Here is a 17,443-nt window from a genome sequence, read left to right as displayed (position 1 = left end):
CCAACCCCAGTTCGTCACTTCGTCTAATCCGACCCTCGGGCCTTGGCTGTCGACTCCCCCAGTCCTCCTCCTCTTCTCAACTTCTGCAAATCTGCAGCTCTGGCCTCTGGGCTCTAGCATTCTCGGCTTCTCCAAGACATCAACATCAATTTGGGGCAATGATTCAATGTAAGATTTTGTTTAATTAATTGAATCAATCCAATTTGGGGCAATTTATATGGTTTAAGGATTGATGTGAAATTCATGTTCGTAGGTTGTATTCAGGTGAAGATTTCATGGATTGAACTCATTGAAGAATGAAGGTTGCGGACTTCGGGACTTGCGGTCAAATTCTCTTCGTCTCATCGTCTGGAATTCTGAAAATCTGGTATGCAATGTTGACTGTTGAGCGTTATCTTCTTCTCCTTATCTTGCAAATCTGCAATTTATCATTTTATTGTTTAATTGCTGTGGACAGTGGGTTAAATGTGATGTGGGTAAGTGGGTTTGAATGCTTGGTTAATTGATTAAGTGGGTTTGAATGCTTGGTTATTTTTTATTTTTTTTTGTTGAAGAAATCCCAGCCCGTCCAAAGTTTCAATCCTGGATCCACCCCTGCACGAAACCAAATTTTCTATATTAAACTATAAAATGTGGCATTGATGTGAATGCAATCACTTATGTACTGTGTAAAGAACATATGTTGAGAACAATTATGTCCGTGATAAACTGTATAAACCAAATGAACAATTATCATAGAGAACATGGTCTTATCATGATTTAATAGCATCATCTTCATCATGCTAATATACAACCAGGAAAGTGGTGCTAAAAATGAACATGAGTTGCAATCTCATTTTAGCTCCCTCGGTTATATCCTCATGAACCAATATATATCATGCAAAACCTTTTAGTGAGAATGTCCGATTTCAACTCCGCTTCCACCATTTTTTCCGATTCTTAGCAAGTAAACACAACAAAAATAAAACATCACTCAAAACCCAAAATCATCATCATGAATATCCATTTACCAAACCAGGGGGCCAACGTGTCACTCTCAAAGCACATGTCTACCATCACTGTGGGGCCCTCCTTGCTCTGAGGAATACGACAAGTATTTCATATATAATGTTACGCTTGTGAGCCAAGCCTCGATCCACTCTCATCGATTTTACCAAGTCTTCATCCTTATCCGTCTTTTCATGCTTTTTCCACTCTCCATTTTCCTACAAGCAATCGCAGAATTAGGAATTATCATCCTGAGGGTAAAACCAGTAACACTTGGAAGGAGCAAAAAGGCAAAAAACCCATTATCAAATCAGTAAACTTCTAATAGTACCCAAAGATATTTTCAGCTACCAAGCTCTATTATATATACATACAACCATCTAGCCAAGACCCAGAACCTACCAGAAAGAAAGGAGCACAATATAAAGAAAGTTGAGAGCAAAGATGGTTCTGCTAGAGAAGCTTTGGGATGATGTAGTAGCTGGACCTCAGCCTGAACGAGGTCTCGGCAAGCTCAGAAAGGTCACCCCTAAGCCCTTGAACATCAAAGGTTCGTGCGTGTCGTACGCTTCGTATTCATATAATAGATCATTAATTTGCTGTCTGGGTTTTGATTGTTATTTATGGTACGTGGTGGTGTAGATGAGGGAGAGTCGAGCAAGATCACGATGCCGACGACGCCGACAACGCCGGTGACCCCAACAACGCCGGTTTCGGCGCGCAAGGACAACATTTGGAGGAGTGTGTTCCACCCAGGTAGCAACCTTGCGACCAAAACGATGGGAAACCAGGTGTTTGATAGCCCACAGCCAAACTCTCCCACTGTCTATGACTGGTACGTATCACAGTCACTTCGATCCATGCAGATCAACATGTAAATCTATATATTAGTTAGTGGTTGAAGATCGATCTTGATCTGGAGGACTCAACGCCTTTGAATCTAGCCGTTGGATTCAGATGTGTACCAGCTAACACATGGAGAAATGGTTGACTTGATGTATCATTCCATTCAGATATGTCGGAAAATAAACACTAAATCTAAAACAAAAACTCTAAACTCTAGAATTTTGTTCTTATGTCCGTACACATAACAATATTTGAGAAGAAAAATATTGTACTATGGAGATCCGTATTTTATCATTTTATTTAGATGTCATATATATAGATCCTCCATCTCGACTCAAAAAAGAGACTAAAAAATTAATATTTGAGTAAAATGATGTATTTGACTAATTGAAATTTTTATGTGATCATAACAGGATGTACAGTGGGGAGACGAGGAGCAAGCATCATCGTTAAGGTGACAAGTGAAAACTGATAAGGCTACCTGGGGTTGAATGTAAATAGTGTCGTTTTCCTTTCAGTGTTTGCCACGTGCCTTCTCGTTGTGTTGGTTTCGATGGAATTTTGTGATTAGGGTTCGTCGTTTTTAATTACCAAGGTACCCAAATAGGCTTTGGCTTTGTGTTAAGATCACTGTCTAATTAAGATTATGTAGCTGTTGTAGCTGAACTACTCCGCTACTTTTACGCTGCCACGGGTAATTGGTCTTTTGCAAAAGCCAGAGTTACCGTGGTTGGTGGTGATGAGCTGCTTTAGTAATATCGTTTATTAAATAAATAAACGGCTTTTTGTATTCATTTGATTAGTTTATCAACGATCCGATTAGTGTTTAAGTTAACCTTATCTAATGCAATTATTATCACTTTAAGACAAACTAGTTGATCCATTATAGGACCCGCATTTGAATGGATAAGGGCCGATTCAAATACCACGTGGCAGTTGGTGAGTGGGACCACACTGTGAAAGAGACAACCACGTTATCCTGATCATAATGTTTAACAATTGGTCATAATCAAGTATGGTTGGTCATAATCGGCCTCGCCCTTCAGCGCCCTTCAGCCATTGGTCATAATGTTTAACAATCGGTGCACTGAATTCTCCCTTTTATTCGCTCGTTGTATCGACATAAATGAATGGTTAGATTATATTAAATATATTTTTAAGTTATTAATAAAAATATTAATTATAAATATTAAGAGTTGAGATCATCTTATAAGTGTTGGATCATTTACACCGTCGGTGCATAGAATAATTTTCAGATGAATGATGAATGTATGATCTATGATCTTGAAGGACCGTAGCATGAGAGCGTTTAGTGTACACTCGTACTAACAGCAATGAAGCAATGAATAGTTTGATAACATTAAATATATTTTTTACATAAAAAATAATTATCTACAAGAAAAAGCATCAACAGGTATAGATGGTTAGCGCTCCACTTTTCGCAGAACTGCATTCCGAAACCCTAGTTTAGTGAAGCAGGGCGGCGGCTTCATCCACTTGCTTTTGACACTCGGCGTCGCCTTCTCGGTTCGGTAGAGCAGGCGGGGAAGAGTTCTCCCGTCGATTTGCGGTGGAGAGGCCAAGCTCACGGCTCAGAGGTAGAGCTTTGTCGCATGGAGGTCGGATTGGTATTGACGTCGGGTTTTGGATTGGTGCGCGTGCAGTTGCAACAAAAGTCGACTAGTGGTGGTGATCGGATCTGTGCAGCGGATTTGGGAGTGAAGTCGGGTCGAGGTTGGGAGGCAGACTTGATTGCCGACGAGGTTTGGTAAGCACCCACACCAGGCTCCGTTGAATTCTTCCAATGGCTGAAAGGAGAGGCCGATCGCCAGAGATGTTGGAAGGGCAGAGGCCGGTTGTGTAGGGGTAGCAACGACTTCGACGAGCCTTCTAAGTTTCCAGTGCTCTTTGGTCCAATCTCAGAGTGAGGCAGTGGGAGTTGGGCTCGGTGTTTGGGCTTAAGCCCACTTTCCCTCCTTTTTCTGTTTTGGGCTGAAGTTGGGCCAAGCCTTTTGGTAAGCTTGCTGTGGGCTGGACTCAACATGATCCTAGATCCAGGCTATTTCACTGTTTTGACTGGTGGAGGGGTACTCTAAGATGGTCTTAGGCCTCAAGCTAATCAAGGCAGATGCAGAGATTTAGGGTTATGTCAGAATAAATTTAGTTGTTAGTTTCTTTCGGTTTTTAGTTTTGCATTCTCTTTGGGTTTTAGTCTAACTGCTTGTGCAGTCAGTTTGGTCTTTAATTTTTTTTGGATTTCTTCGGATTTAGTACTCTTTGAGAGCATGCATTGTAATATGAGGGGTGTTTGTATCCTTTATGCTTGACCGAGTGAGGTCGTATGATTATATATTTTTTTAATAATAATAATTGTTTATAAATATTAATAGTTCAGATTTGTTGGTTTATTTATACTGTCAATACATAGAAGAATTTTCATATCTATAAATATTAATAGCTGAGATCTGCTAGGTCTATTAATTCGCCTGCACCATCAATGAAAGAATTTTGTAGCATATAATGTAGTGCAATTACGGATACTATCCTTGGTTCGCTGCCTCACTCTCATTGATTAAAATGACGTCACCTTCGGATATCAAATCAACAGCTAGCACAAAAAGTCTACGAGAAACAAATATAAATAAGGGTGAGCCGAGAGAATCTGGATCCTGCAATTATAGCTGAATACTTGAAATGAAGATCCAAAGTCTTATTGATGATGCGACACATCATATTGGTTTGAGATAAGATGATTTTTTTTTTAGTATTCGTAGTTGATACGTTTTGTTTTGACATATCCTATGTGGCTAATGTTATTAATGTGAGATGAGAGAAATAAACACATAATTACTTGGGAGATTTTGTAAAGCCTTGGGTGCAAACCAGGGATAGTCAAACATGGCAGCCATAAGATTAAATAGATTACTTTCACAACTGACCCGGTACTTATAACCTGTAATACAATTAACAGTTGTAATGAGCTTCGAAGACGTCTGCTTCTAAATTGCTCGTTCTGCGAGTACTTGGCGAGCTCCAAAGACAGGCATCTGCTCTAACCAACAACACATGATGGAGAAGCTCTAAATATGAGACCTAACTGACCTGATGCTCTCCATGCCTAGTGCTCACTATATATATATATATATATATATATATATATATATATATATATATATATATATATATATATATATATCTAGTCAAAACTAAAATATGCTAGGTTTGCTACCAGAAACTTATCTTCAGCCACGGTTTAAGTTCCACTTCTTCTGATACGCCAAAAGCTGCAGAATGACACACATTAAGGGGTCATCAACGTAGGTCGCATATAGTTGTTTATATATATATGTGTGTGTGTGTGTGCGCGCGCGCGCACGCGTGCACGTGCGCCAAACACTGTTTCTGTGTGTGTATGTTACCAATGAATTGGAAAGAGGGAGGTTTTATGAACATGATTGTGAAGGAAAAGTATCAGATCTGGAAGTTTTATGAAAACCTGAAGTCCAAACCTCCTACAAGTGTACTCTAGATAAAGGGGCTCACCAGATGGCCACGAATGAGATGGCGTACTTGGACTTCTCCCAATAATTCATCGTCTCTTAACAGAAGCAGTGTATCCTTGCTTGAATCTAAAACACCAGATGTTGAAACTGAAGCATTTGTAGGGTCTGATGGGTTAACTTTGGCTTGTAGTTCTTTTAAAAAGTATATTTGCACTTCATCAGGTTGCAGTGCAGTTTGTGCAGCAACATACTGTATACATAAAACCAAATTTAGTATGGTGTTAGAGGCTTAGCAGAAAAAGAAAAGCTATCAATTGAAAAACGCAGTTGGTAAAAGATTTGTGGTTTTACCTGACATAGTTGTCCAACTGACAGGGTGGGACTGCAGCAAAGATAAGGCCTCTGCAGACTGGGTATTCTTTGTTCATCAAAAGAAACAAGTAGGAGGTGGATATCCAGCTGATATTTTGAAGACAGAGAAAGAAAAAAAACCAAACTATGTGAAATCATTGATCCACTCTCTCAATTACGATGCAGAACGCCACATATTTTTGAAAAACACACCCATATATATAGTTTGGCTGTATAAAAGAATGGCGTCATGACCCTCTGCAGTTTGTATTAATATCTTTTAAAAAATAAAATTAGTTTGTGGTAATATAGAATATGGGATTTCCAACGGTCAATTCTGTCTGCCATTTTAAAATTTCAAAAGGAAATTCATAGTACACTATTGCAGCCTAAACTCAAAAACTTACCCCTTTATCATTAGCTTCCGAGTTCCGGAGATAATCCACCAACTTAGAAAGGCGGTTCCTGGCATTCTTACCATTCGCACCACTAGAACTGCCATATCGTGTATGACTCCGCATGCCACCTTTACCCCATGCAAGCCTTTCTGGACTGCGAACAAACCCCACAGATGCACCCATAACTTCTCTGTTCACCTCATAATCATTTTCATCATCACCATCTGCATTCGCAGTTGCTGATGAAGGCTGATAATATCGAGCTCCTGCCCATCTTTTGGGTCTTTTTGGTCTTGGTTCTTTGCGCTCATCACCAGAAGACGAATCTTTTCCTCCATCATTACCATTTGCCTCCTCATTGTCATCGGATCCTTGAATTTCAACAGTATTTTTATGATTCCTTCTCCTCCTCAAATTTTTATAGTTACCCTGTGATCTCATAAATGCAGCTGCAGTGGCCTTTGCTGTTGTTCGCTTCCTACCAAGTGCTTCGGATTGTCGTCGAAATGTCTGGGCAATGGAAGCTTGGATCTGTTCAAATAAATTTATTGATCAACACCCTAAAGCAACAAAATGGAAACAGAAAGAACTGTATATGCAGATTTAATGACGCCTAATACCTGAATGAGGAAGAGGTATAACACTAGAATATCTTTTAAAAGGCAACAAACAAAAACATAATGAATTTCAACAAAAGTCATTGAACTCTGTTCCAGGGATTTACAAAAGTTAGAGAGTGCCATCAGTTTCACAAGAAAAACTAGAACCGTTTATTTATTTATATATTTATTTTAAAGGTTTATTTAAGCTTTATTGCCAGTAAGAATCACAAAATAATTGCAAGCATAACAGACACTTTAAATCTTTCACCTGCTTATTGCGAGCCTTCTCTTCTTCATGAAAAGCTAATTCCTACAGGAGATATTAAACAGTAAGTGCTACCATTTTAAATGCAATTTAGAAATAAAGTGTACAGCCAAAATGTAGTACCAGCATCATAGTACCTCTTCCTCATACTTGTCAATATCCGGATAAATAGCTGCAATTAAGGCATCGTACTTCGGATCATCTCTCAAAGAGCGACGACTAGCACAATGTGTACGGCATGCAGGGCATTCATTGTTCCTGCAGAAAGAGAGAGTACAGTCGGAATATGGGAACGAGATATTGACAGCTCAAACTTTCTGGAATATTCTTTAAACAAAATCTGTATATAAGGAGATTTAAAATACTCTTCCTTCTAAACAAAAAGTAAAGGTAATAGTCTGCAGTTTTTAACATACCCAAGCCGCATGGACTTGTCAATGCATTCCCTACAGAAGCGGTGCAGGCATTCCATCACTGTTCTTGTTTTCCTAATGATCCCTACACATACAAAAGGGTAAATGATTTTTCTTTTTTAATAATAATAATTTTAGGAGAGGAGGTAGGGGGAAGGTGGGGTACAAAAGCCAATACTTATTGCAGCAAACAATAAGAAAACTATGTGGACATGGCTACTAGAAACGAGCTAAACACTTAAAAAGTTGAGCCTGCACCCACAATTCACCATCAACTATACTATATGGGAGGGCCATTACCGTAACATGTGTAAAAGGGACAGATGAGTTTACATAATATCATATTCATTATCTCATTCATTTAGCAAACTTTAGTATTAAAATTCTAACGTCAAGCATTTTTGGACGCCGAAGCTCTGTATCTCTGATTCTTTTGACAGTAATCTACATGGATGTGAAATATAGATTTAGACCACCTCAGCATGGGTCTGAATTGAAGCTACGCATGGTTTAGGTAATAAATGTATACCGAACAAACAAATGTGATAACATGTGCAAACACCCAACAGTCACAGAAACGAGAGAATCAGTGAATTAACCCATCAATAAGGCTGCTAATACCGGAAGCAGCTATCAAAAAGAAAGGATATAAAAGTTATAAGGCTTCATATAAATTGACGTGACCTCTAAATATAAAGTCCTTTTCTTTTAATGAATTTACACGTATTATCAATATCTACTGAATCAATTGTTTTTGCAGCTCAGCTGACTTTATATTGAGGTGAATATAGCAAGTTATGATCATTCATAATGAAAAGTTGACTCTGCATTTAACAGAGTAATTCAGTCAAGAGTACAGCAACTTGAAAACAAAATATAATTACAAGTCCATGGTTTGCATCAAATTTCCAAATGTATCTTACAGTTGGTTTTCTGGATATATATTATTCTATAATCACAAATAAAAGTTTTGGAATGTTGAACTAAAACAAAAGGCTTTTGAATACGAATTTCATACTCAAAATAAAATTATTTCATGCATGTCTCAATCAACCATTTCATCTTCTTGCTGGAAGAAATAATATGTCCAGTTAAAGCATATGCAGCAATCAGGCCAGCAAGACAGATTGATAGCAGAAATGGGATTTTACACAGAAGTGTAGTACATATAAGTTCAGGATATTAAATCTGACTTTTATGCAGCAAAGATTTAAATAATGGCATTTCAAGATATACTCTCAATGATACAATACAGCTAACCACAGAAGCATGCAAGAGCTCATGATGCTCTAGAATGAAATATATCAACCTTCTTATATCAATGAGTTTTACTTTTATGCTGGTACCCAATGGCAGGATATCAATTTCTTTTTCTTTTTCTTTTTTTTTTTAAGAAGAAAAAAAATAAACTGAAACATAATAGATCAGAATACTTGCGAGCTTGATTTAGCATCCAAAACAGTTCAAATATTTAACCAATATCTTTGGAAGCATACCTAGACAGATAGGGCATTGCACTTCTTTCCGAATCTCTGACAGTCTTACTGCAACGTATCTGTGTATAAAGATCAAGGAAAAAAAAAAATTTAGCATACAAAAGATTCAATGTTTGATAGGTTGATCTATGTGCAACTTCTCTCCATTTTTTTTTTTTTTTTTTTTTTGCATGCTTAACAAATTTTTAAAATACTGATAAATTAAAAAAATGAAATAGATTTGATGTTCACATTTTCTGCACAAAGAGGATCCATAAGAACCTCTTTTAAATAGAATCTACCCGACCTCAAGATCAGAAAAAGGAAACAATTAATATCCAGTTCATAACATTGATTTCATTCTCAAGCCTACTTCCATGGAACTTTTCACATCATTGTACCATACTGTACATCCATACCACCCAAACCATAAGCTGTTGCATTTTGCAAGCGTGCATATCCAGAAAGGACTATAACAACGCATGCTGCTTTGGTTACATTAATCTCGCAAATTATACGAAAACGAGTAAACCAGCAGAAATATATCGTGCAAAACGTGTAGTACTATAATGGTAACCCAGAACAGCTACAAAGCTAACAAGCTAAGTAGAACCAAATTGTAAATTCCATCTTTGTCCCCGATGACTGGCCCTTTTCACCTGACCACCGTCATTCCTCAAATCGTCACCAGAATCAATTCTCGAGCTAAGAGCAACACTTCGTCCCACATTCCATGACAACGAAGCAGGTGACAATTTTCGCTGTAAACCACCACTTTGCTTCAGCAACAAACGCAAACTCCTATCAATTTCTGGCCTGCTAAGTTTTCCGAAACTGCGAAAATGGGGACGCGTTGCTGAATAACCAGCCAGAGAAGGCAACATGCTTCGAACCTCGAACCAACCATGCACGCATGGCGAAATTGAGCCCCGAATCCAGTGGCCGGAGCAACAATCCCAGCTCGCAAAGCCCAAAACCCGACTACACCACTACTCTTCTTCTTCCTCTTCCTAACGCGACAATCCCAGTCCACTGCTTCACTTACACGTCAAGCTCCGGTGAGCCACTGGCTCACACAGCCAAGCCAACCACGCAGATCGCGAAATCAAAACGCAGCGTTTCAAGCATCAAACACTTGATGCGCAACGACGAACGAACCAAAAAAAAAAAAAACGAAAGCCAAAACAGAAAGCAGCAAAAGAAATATGAAGCTTACTCGGGTTTCTGGTCGTCCTTCTCGTCCTCACTCGGCTCGGGGCTCCGGCTCCGATCGGACTCTGTAGGAAAAACAAAACGACGTCGCAGTGAGAAAGAATCAGAGAGTGAAGAAAACGAGAGAAAACGAAGAGAGCGTGCGTGTGTGTGTGCGCGCGCGCGGCGGTGGTTGAGGGAAATTTGGTTCGGAGAGGGGGGTATTATAGTAAAATAGCACGTACCTTCTCCGTCCTGCGGCTCCTCAAGGCCGTTCTCGCGGTGGTTCTCCACAGGATCACCGTCCTCCGCGGCCTCGAAGCCACGCTTCTGTGCCGGCATTGCTCTCGAAATTCTGCCGCGAATGAGCGCCGCCCGCCGCGTGTACACGAGAGCTAAGGAGAGAGAAAGAGAGAGGAGAGTGAGAGTGAGGTGGCGGTGGTTGCGGTTGCGGTGGTGGTGGTGGTGGTCTGAGAGAAGAGGCGGATGGGTAGAGAGAGGAAGAGAGACTCTCTCTATTTCTGAATGGAATTTTTTTTTTTTAAAAAGGAGGAAAATAAATATTAGACTGGGTAATATTTTTCTTTATATATAGGGGAGACAATTCACACTGTGGGGTCATTTTGGTAAATTCACCTAATAAATATGCTTTGCTTTGTGGTTTTTGGAATTCGCTTTTTATGAGTGTTTAGGATTTTTTGTTTGTTTAGTGAGAGGGCTTCACGTTAATTAGAAAGATTAAGGGAGTTAAACCAACCCTGGATAATTTACGTGAGTCTACTTGCTCATTTCTTGAAATAATATCTCATTGACCATGTTGCACTTATCGTGCTTTGTTTTTTTTTTTTTTTAAACTATGTGAAGAGTTATCGACGCGTGAGAATTTACTGTGAGTTGATAATCATTCGAATGTTTAGTATTTTTGAATGGATTAATATTTAGGTATGTTAGAAAGGAAAGTTGATTACTCGTTGGAAGTTATTGCGGGTCAATAGTTTTTAGTGTAAATGTTAAATGCATAAAACGATGTTGACGATGTGAAAATGAGAAGAATAGAGTTAGTTCGTGTATTTGATTCGCTTTTTGAAAATTTGAATTCAATTTATGATGCGTAGTTTAACTTTTTATTTTAGATGAGATTTCATTCATAAAATCGAATCAGATGATAGAAATGAAAAGAGAGCATTTTACAGCTTCGTTAAAACCATTCCTGTTGGAAGAGATTCAGGCAAAAGAAAGAGTACCGCCCATTAGGTTTATAACCTTTAAACTTTTCACTAAGCAGACAACATCCCGAATTCAAATCCTTTAAAAAATATCTCATTACCCTTTCGTATTGTGTCTACCTTAATCAAAATATAGAAGAAAATCTAGAAACCTATTGCATACAACCGCAAACAATGCAATGTGTCAAGCATGCACCAAAAGTGTCTAAAATTAAGGACGATGGATTCGCCAAATAACTTTCTATAAAACAAGGCCAATACAAAGTTTTCCGCTAATGGTTTGGTGTAAACCATAAAAAAATATGAATAAATAATTGGCCAATGATGTAATACATGACGTTTATATATGCATTCGTGTCAATTTTGTTTATATTTCTATAAATTTTATATCTGTAAATATTATTTTTTGAAATTTTAACATATCAATTAAACATGTCAAGTTAAGTATGTAAATTTTTTTTTGGTTGAGAAGAAGTTAAGTATGTAAAATTAAACGTTTCATGCATGCATATCATAAAACGCAATTCCTCTAATATAAAATACATGTTACAAATGATGGATGTTCATTTCATTTGGGTTTACCAATGTATTTAGCAAAGGTTTATGAGCATCAAGGGTTAATTCGTCAAATAGTGAAATATGGTAAGGCTTGCATGGGCTTCCAAGAAAAGAACAATTCTGGTAACCCCCCACTTAAATTAAATTAAGCTAAACTAATCCCAATTAGATAAGAAAATTAAACTATAAATCCAAAAAAGTACTACTTTTTTAACCAATGAGTAAAGTAACTTTTTCACTTTCCAGAGTGGTAAAATAGAATCATCTTCTTTGTTTTTTCTCATCTCCCTCAAACCTATATATACCTCTGAGACTGTAAATCAAACCCTGAGGTTCTTGGGAATCGCACCCTCAGAACAAGCACACCGTCGTCATGGGCTTACCGGAAATCGTCGGTTTTGCTCGGAATTTCGCCGTCATGGTCAGAGTCAAAGGCCCTGTAAGTAGTAGTCTTTACCCTTCTCTGAAAGTCTCAATCTTCAGACCTCAGCTGCTTACTGATCACGTAAACCCTTTTCAATTAGGACCCCAAAGGCCTCAAAATGCGAAACCATGCTTTCCACCAGTACAAGTAAGCCCTAATTCTCTGTCACCAATTAGCTAACCTAACCCTAATTTTGTATTGACCCATGCTTTCGATGTCCATTTGTGTTTTGGGCTTGTGTAGCTCTGGGACGACGACTATATCAGCTTCCGGAATGTTATTGCCGGAAACTCTTTACGACGGTGAGGTCGCGAACCAGCTATGCGGCGGCGGAAGTGACCGGTCACCGGCTCTGGTTGTGACTGTTGCTTCAGTTGTTGAGCCGTTTCTGTCTTTGCAACACAGAGAGAGCCTCGCCCAGGTTGAAATTGATGTGATGTAGTTTTGATTAGTTGTTTGATTATGGAATGGGGTTGGTTTTAATGAGGTTGGTTATGCTTGATTGGTAACTTGCAGGGCAGGCCTGAGTTGATTCCTGGGGTTGAGATTGATGTTATGGCAGAGGTATAGCTGTATAGTACAATACCCCTGCGTTGTTGAATTTGTTTGAGCTTTGAAATGAAGAGTTTTAGTGAGGTTAGTGTCTCGCGTTGGATGTTAGCGTTTGATTATATGAGGTGGTTTGATTGACAGGATGACATGTCGTTGGAGAAAGGCTCGGAGAAAGGACCTCCATGCTGGTTTGCAGCGCAGCTTTTGACCCTGGTAGGGAATTTGTTACGCAATTGTTGGGTTGGCTATTACTGAACATTAGAAACCATTTGAGTGTAGAGTATATAGAGAAAAAGCTTCTATCATTAGCAACTCTAACTAATTGTACTTGTGCCTACTTGACTATAATTCATGTGTCTATCAGCACTTATTAGTCCATTTGCCTTTTGTTTTGTATGTTTTGTGCATATCCATAACCGTTAGTGGTCGCCTATTGAGGGTCAATTAAACGATTACTTTATAATGGAAAAGTAGAACTTGTCATAATTATGTTCTTCAATTCACAACCACAACTTTGTGACTGATATGAGATGATACTGCAGTCTCGCTGCCAATCCCAATAGTTGGTCATTGATAATATGAATAGCATTATTGATATATGTCTCTCATCATTACCTGATAGTAGAATACAGTTCTTTGGTACATTACATATGGTTTCCAATGTTGATCAAACTAGTGCATCGTACAGATTGACGTTCCTGCATCTGCTATTGCACTCCAATCTCTTATTGATGCTTCTATAAGCTCTCCAGAGCATGGATGGGAGGTTGGTTGGTCTTTAGCATCACATTATAATCCTCAGCCAGTTATGGATGTTATTCAGACGCAGGTACTAGATGTTTCTTTTTTGTAAATTCACTTAAAAGTTCACATCGTGTGCATGTATATTTTAGAGATGACCTATGACTGGAAAGCAAGCAATTAAAAAGGCTATAAAACAAGGTCACTAATGGAGCAGCTCTTATTTTTTGTAGTTGGTTTGAGGAAATTATGAAAGTTAACATGATAACTAGATCCTTTCAATATTTTCTTGTTATTTAAAGGACATAATTGTTGATCTTTGGATTGTGAAAATAATCGTTTGTCGTGCATGACTAGGTAAATTTGGCAGTTAGAGAATTGAGGAACGCAAGTCTTACAGGAAAGTCAACTACAAGAATCGCAATTCTTGGAGTATCCTTGCTTTCTAAGGTAAATTTATGTTCTCACCCTTTGTTTTAGCATACAATCTTGTGATAATTCAGAACTCAAAGGTATTGAATTGTGAATCTTGAGTATCAATTGTTCTCTTAATAATATATCTGAGACTGATTGATAATTTCTTTTCAGGATGTGCCAAATATAACTATATCACCCTCCAATAAAAGGGGACACTTTCTTGTAGCAGTGGGTTCTCCTTTTGGTATCCTGTCACCTGTGCACTTCTTTAACAGGTAACTTATCTTCCTGTCTAAGTGCATATTATGGCTACCTGTTTGGTTGATATTATCCATGCTTTCTTTTTGATTATGCCTGAAGTATAACTATAAAAACCTATTGATCCTCCAGCTAATACTGGCTTCCTATTTCAGCATATCAGTGGGGTCCATTGCCAACTGCTATCCTCCTAATTCATCTTATAGTCCATTGCTGATGGCAGACATACGGTGTCTTCCTGGTGCGAGCATTACTTCTAAGAGTTTCCATTGTTCTTTTCATGCCATTGGTCTCTGATTCCTATCAATTCTAATCCTATCAGGAGCGGAAGGTGGTCCAGTTTTGAGCGAGAATGCACAACTTATTGGTATGTTGATTAGACCATTGAGGCAGAAGACTAGCGGTGCTGAAGTTCAGGTAACTTGAGAACATTTCCTATTTGACATGGTATCCTCTTAATTTTTTCCAGTTAACTTGTCATCCAAAACTTTAGTCTTGGGTAACAGCTGGTAATTTCGTGGGAAGCCATTGCAACTGCTTGCAGTGACTTGCTGCAGAAGGAGCCCCATTATGCAGAAAAAGGGATTTATTATGACAAAGGAAACTTAAATGCTGTAGGGAAAGCATTTTTAGCAAACACCAACGGCTCAAATGGACCCATAATGCATATTCAGGAGCATCTTTCTACTAGTTGCTCCCCATCAGCTGTTGAGAAGGCAATAGCTTCTGTTTGTCTTATAACCATAGATGATGGAGTATGGGCATCTGGTGTTTTCCTCAACAAGCAAGGCCTGATACTGACAAATGCTCACCTCTTAGAACCATGGAGATTTGGTAAAAGGACTGCAAGTGACGGATCCATTTCTGAGGCTTCTCCCCTCCTATCTGATGGATCTCTATCTCCAGAGCAAAAGATTCAAGGCTTTCTGCCTGGGCTTCACAAGCATGGAGATCCCTCAGTTGGGAATGAACATGGAGCATTGAACTCATCTTACAAAGGCCATAGAAATATACGTGTCCGCCTGGATCATATGGACCCTTGGATTTGGTGTGACGCCAAAGTAGTCTATGTTTGTAAAGGACCTTTAGATGTTGCCTTGTTACAGCTCCAGTACATCCCAGATCAGCTTTCCCCAGTTGTCATGGACTTTTCATCGCCATCTTTAGGATCAAAGGCATATGTTATTGGACATGGACTGTTTGGACCCAGATGTGGTAAGCCTCGCTCCTACGACCTTACATAAATGTTACTGCAGAAAATTGAGTGATACAAGTGTAAATAGCATTACATTATTGAAACAGAAAAAGGATATTATGATGTCAGATGCATTGGCCAGTTAAATCTTTGAATAGATTTGATGCCCTTAAGCTATTTTTCTGACACTGCTGCATTAGCACTACTAAAGATGCAATTTATTTCTAGAAGATGCATTGTATTATCTGTTTTTTTTGGTAAATTCCTCATGTTTCATACTCTGTTTGGGCTCTATACCATCAGGCTTTTCCCCATCAATTTGTTCTGGTGTGGTGGCAAAAGTTGTCAAAGCAAAGTTTCAACTATCACATCAACCCAGTCAACCAGGAAATACTCGAGGGCACTCTCCTGTGATGCTTGAAACAACTGCAGCTGTCCATCCAGGTGGTAGTGGTGGTGCTGTTGTAAATTCAGATGGTCATATGATTGGGCTTGTTACAAGGTATGCCAAATATCTAAGTTTGTGAAGCCTCTTTATGATGGTGAACGGTGTCCATGTATTAAAGAAGTTATAACAAGAAAAGCTGCCATTCAATATTTGATTTCACACTAGAACTGATATAAGTTTGTCGTTGCTGTAGTCTAAAGTTTGTCCTAGCCCCATGTTTGGTGTGATTCTGCTAATGTTTGGTGAAATCATGTTGTACTGTCTAATGATATTGTTGATAAAACTGCTTATTTTGCATCATTTTATCATCAAATCAGATCTATAGTTTCTTCATTAAATTTATATTGCTCACTCGTTACAGATAGAAGTTCCTTATTTAATGAGGCATGTTCTTGTTGCAGCAACGCTAGACATGGTGGAGGAACAGTTATACCACATCTGAACTTCAGCATTCCATGTGCGGCTCTCCTGCCAATTTTCAAGTTCTCAAAAGGTTATTTATCTATCCGAGTTTGGTTAGCTTCAGTTAGTTTTTTATCTGACTGATTTTTTTTTGTGAAGTCATACAAACAGACATCCACTTTCCCATTGTATTAGTCCGATCTGACAACTTTGGTTTTTTCTCCAACAGACATGCAAGATCTTTCACATCTTCAGGTTCTCGACCAACCAAACAAACATCTTTCTTCTGTGTGGGCGTTGATGCCGCATCTGTCTCCAAAGCCCCCTCCTTTGCCTCATATGCAACAGTCATTACCAAATGATCACAACAAAGAAGAGAAAGGTTCTCGCTTTGCAAAATTTTTAGCTGAAAGACGAGATGTGTTTTCAAAGCCAACACAGCTTAACAGGGCTGGAAGACTATTGAACGACATTGTTCCTAGCAAGTTATGACTAACGAGCCCACTGCAATTTCCTAGAAATACCGAGATTATAGGTTTCATAGCTCTGCTTCAATGACTTCAGAAATTGGGTGAGAAATCCATAGTTAGCAGTAGAATTTGCTCTTCAGATTGAGTTCTGTAACTTTATACAAAAGCATTGTGTATAGGTGAAATAACTATATATGTTTTTTTTATTTTATTATTCTTGTTCTTTTTTCTCTTCTTTTTTTTTAAACCCTTGAACATGGATAGCCAAGAACAAGTAAACATGAGATAGCTAAGACTCTCATTCTCAACCAACGAATCAAAATTACGAAACAAGTGTGTTCTCTGTGTAGAAGTGCGCTCTTCGATTAGCTTGACGTGAAAATCCACAGGCCTTCAACTCTTTCTTTTCTTCCAATAAACACTGTTTCACAACCTGTGAAGTGTAAACACCAGCTCCTGTCTTGTAACAATGTAGCACACTACCAAAACTCAAAGACGCAGCCGAATGAGGTAAAGCTATGCCAAAATAATACGACATTGAGCAAGGCCTCAATCAAATTCCCGCACTAGACCTATGACTCTATGAGTCATGAGGATCGGCACTGTGTTGTGCATCCTTGTGACAATCCGGAACACTACGAAAACCCAAAGTAGCAGCCAAATGAGGTCAAGCTATGCCAAAATAACATATGACATTGAAGTGATTGAACACATGATGGGA

The 17,443-nt window shown here is 38.6% G+C and overlaps 3 protein-coding genes across 4 annotated transcripts; 2 read left to right on the top strand and 1 right to left on the bottom strand.

Annotated features, from left to right (window-relative positions):
* The first annotated feature begins 1,369 nt into the window (after positions 1-1,369).
* On the top strand, positions 1,370-2,644 carry LOC112164757 (auxin-repressed 12.5 kDa protein). Its single transcript, XM_024301050.2, has 3 exons — positions 1,370-1,537; positions 1,630-1,822; positions 2,247-2,644. The coding sequence occupies exons 1-3, from the start codon at positions 1,432-1,434 to the stop codon at positions 2,284-2,286; spliced, it is 339 nt and encodes a 112-aa protein (XP_024156818.1). The 5' UTR covers positions 1,370-1,431; the 3' UTR covers positions 2,287-2,644.
* A 2,078-nt stretch (positions 2,645-4,722) lies between these two features.
* On the bottom strand, positions 4,723-10,577 carry LOC112164756 (putative E3 ubiquitin-protein ligase RING1a). Its single transcript, XM_024301049.2, has 11 exons — positions 10,277-10,577; positions 10,057-10,117; positions 8,862-8,920; positions 7,369-7,450; positions 7,090-7,210; positions 6,956-6,997; positions 6,095-6,616; positions 5,688-5,795; positions 5,377-5,586; positions 5,030-5,117; positions 4,723-4,973 (listed from the first exon to the last, which is right to left on the bottom strand). The coding sequence occupies exons 1-10, from the start codon at positions 10,371-10,373 to the stop codon at positions 5,076-5,078; spliced, it is 1,344 nt and encodes a 447-aa protein (XP_024156817.1). The 5' UTR covers positions 10,374-10,577; the 3' UTR covers positions 4,723-4,973; positions 5,030-5,075.
* Positions 10,578-12,102: 1,525 nt separating this feature from the next.
* On the top strand, positions 12,103-16,933 carry LOC112166891 (glyoxysomal processing protease, glyoxysomal). Of its 2 annotated transcripts, XM_024303819.2 has the most exons (14): positions 12,103-12,254; positions 12,340-12,386; positions 12,483-12,660; positions 12,756-12,803; positions 12,933-13,004; positions 13,480-13,620; positions 13,890-13,982; positions 14,121-14,224; positions 14,363-14,448; positions 14,530-14,624; positions 14,714-15,422; positions 15,706-15,904; positions 16,252-16,343; positions 16,482-16,933. In XM_024303819.2, the coding sequence occupies exons 1-14, from the start codon at positions 12,189-12,191 to the stop codon at positions 16,742-16,744; spliced, it is 2,193 nt and encodes a 730-aa protein (XP_024159587.1). In that variant the 5' UTR covers positions 12,103-12,188; the 3' UTR covers positions 16,745-16,933. The 2 variants fall into 2 exon arrangements, with proteins under 2 accessions (XP_024159587.1, XP_024159588.1); XM_024303820.2 differs by lacking the exons at positions 12,103-12,254; positions 12,340-12,386 and having other exon boundaries at positions 12,563-12,660; positions 12,761-12,803.
* The last annotated feature ends 510 nt before the right edge of the window (positions 16,934-17,443 follow it).

This window comes from Rosa chinensis, chromosome 5, assembly GCF_002994745.2.
Source record: "Rosa chinensis cultivar Old Blush chromosome 5, RchiOBHm-V2, whole genome shotgun sequence".
Taxonomy (NCBI): Eukaryota; Viridiplantae; Streptophyta; class Magnoliopsida; order Rosales; family Rosaceae; genus Rosa; species Rosa chinensis.
The sequence above is the reverse complement of the archived record's forward strand: the minus strand, read 5'-3'. Positions and strand labels throughout refer to the sequence as shown.

Coding starts and splice junctions, on each gene's coding strand:
- LOC112164757 (XM_024301050.2), top strand. CDS start 1,432: ATGGTTCTGCTAGAGAAGCTTTGGGATGATGTAGTAGCTGGACCTCAG. Junction 1,538..1,629: donor TAAGCCCTTGAACATCAAAG/GTTCGTGCGTGT, acceptor GTGGTGGTGTAG/ATGAGGGAGAGTCGAGCAAG. Junction 1,823..2,246: donor TCTCCCACTGTCTATGACTG/GTACGTATCACA, acceptor TGATCATAACAG/GATGTACAGTGGGGAGACGA.
- LOC112164756 (XM_024301049.2), bottom strand. CDS start 10,373: ATGCCGGCACAGAAGCGTGGCTTCGAGGCCGCGGAGGACGGTGATCCT. Junction 5,587..5,687: donor CAGTTGGACAACTATGTCAG/GTAAAACCACAA, acceptor TTATGTATACAG/TATGTTGCTGCACAAACTGC. Junction 5,118..5,376: donor ATCTCATTCGTGGCCATCTG/GTGAGCCCCTTT, acceptor GTCATTCTGCAG/CTTTTGGCGTATCAGAAGAA.
- LOC112166891 (XM_024303819.2), top strand. CDS start 12,189: ATGGGCTTACCGGAAATCGTCGGTTTTGCTCGGAATTTCGCCGTCATG. Junction 12,255..12,339: donor TGGTCAGAGTCAAAGGCCCT/GTAAGTAGTAGT, acceptor CTTTTCAATTAG/GACCCCAAAGGCCTCAAAAT. Junction 15,905..16,251: donor ATGATTGGGCTTGTTACAAG/GTATGCCAAATA, acceptor TTCTTGTTGCAG/CAACGCTAGACATGGTGGAG.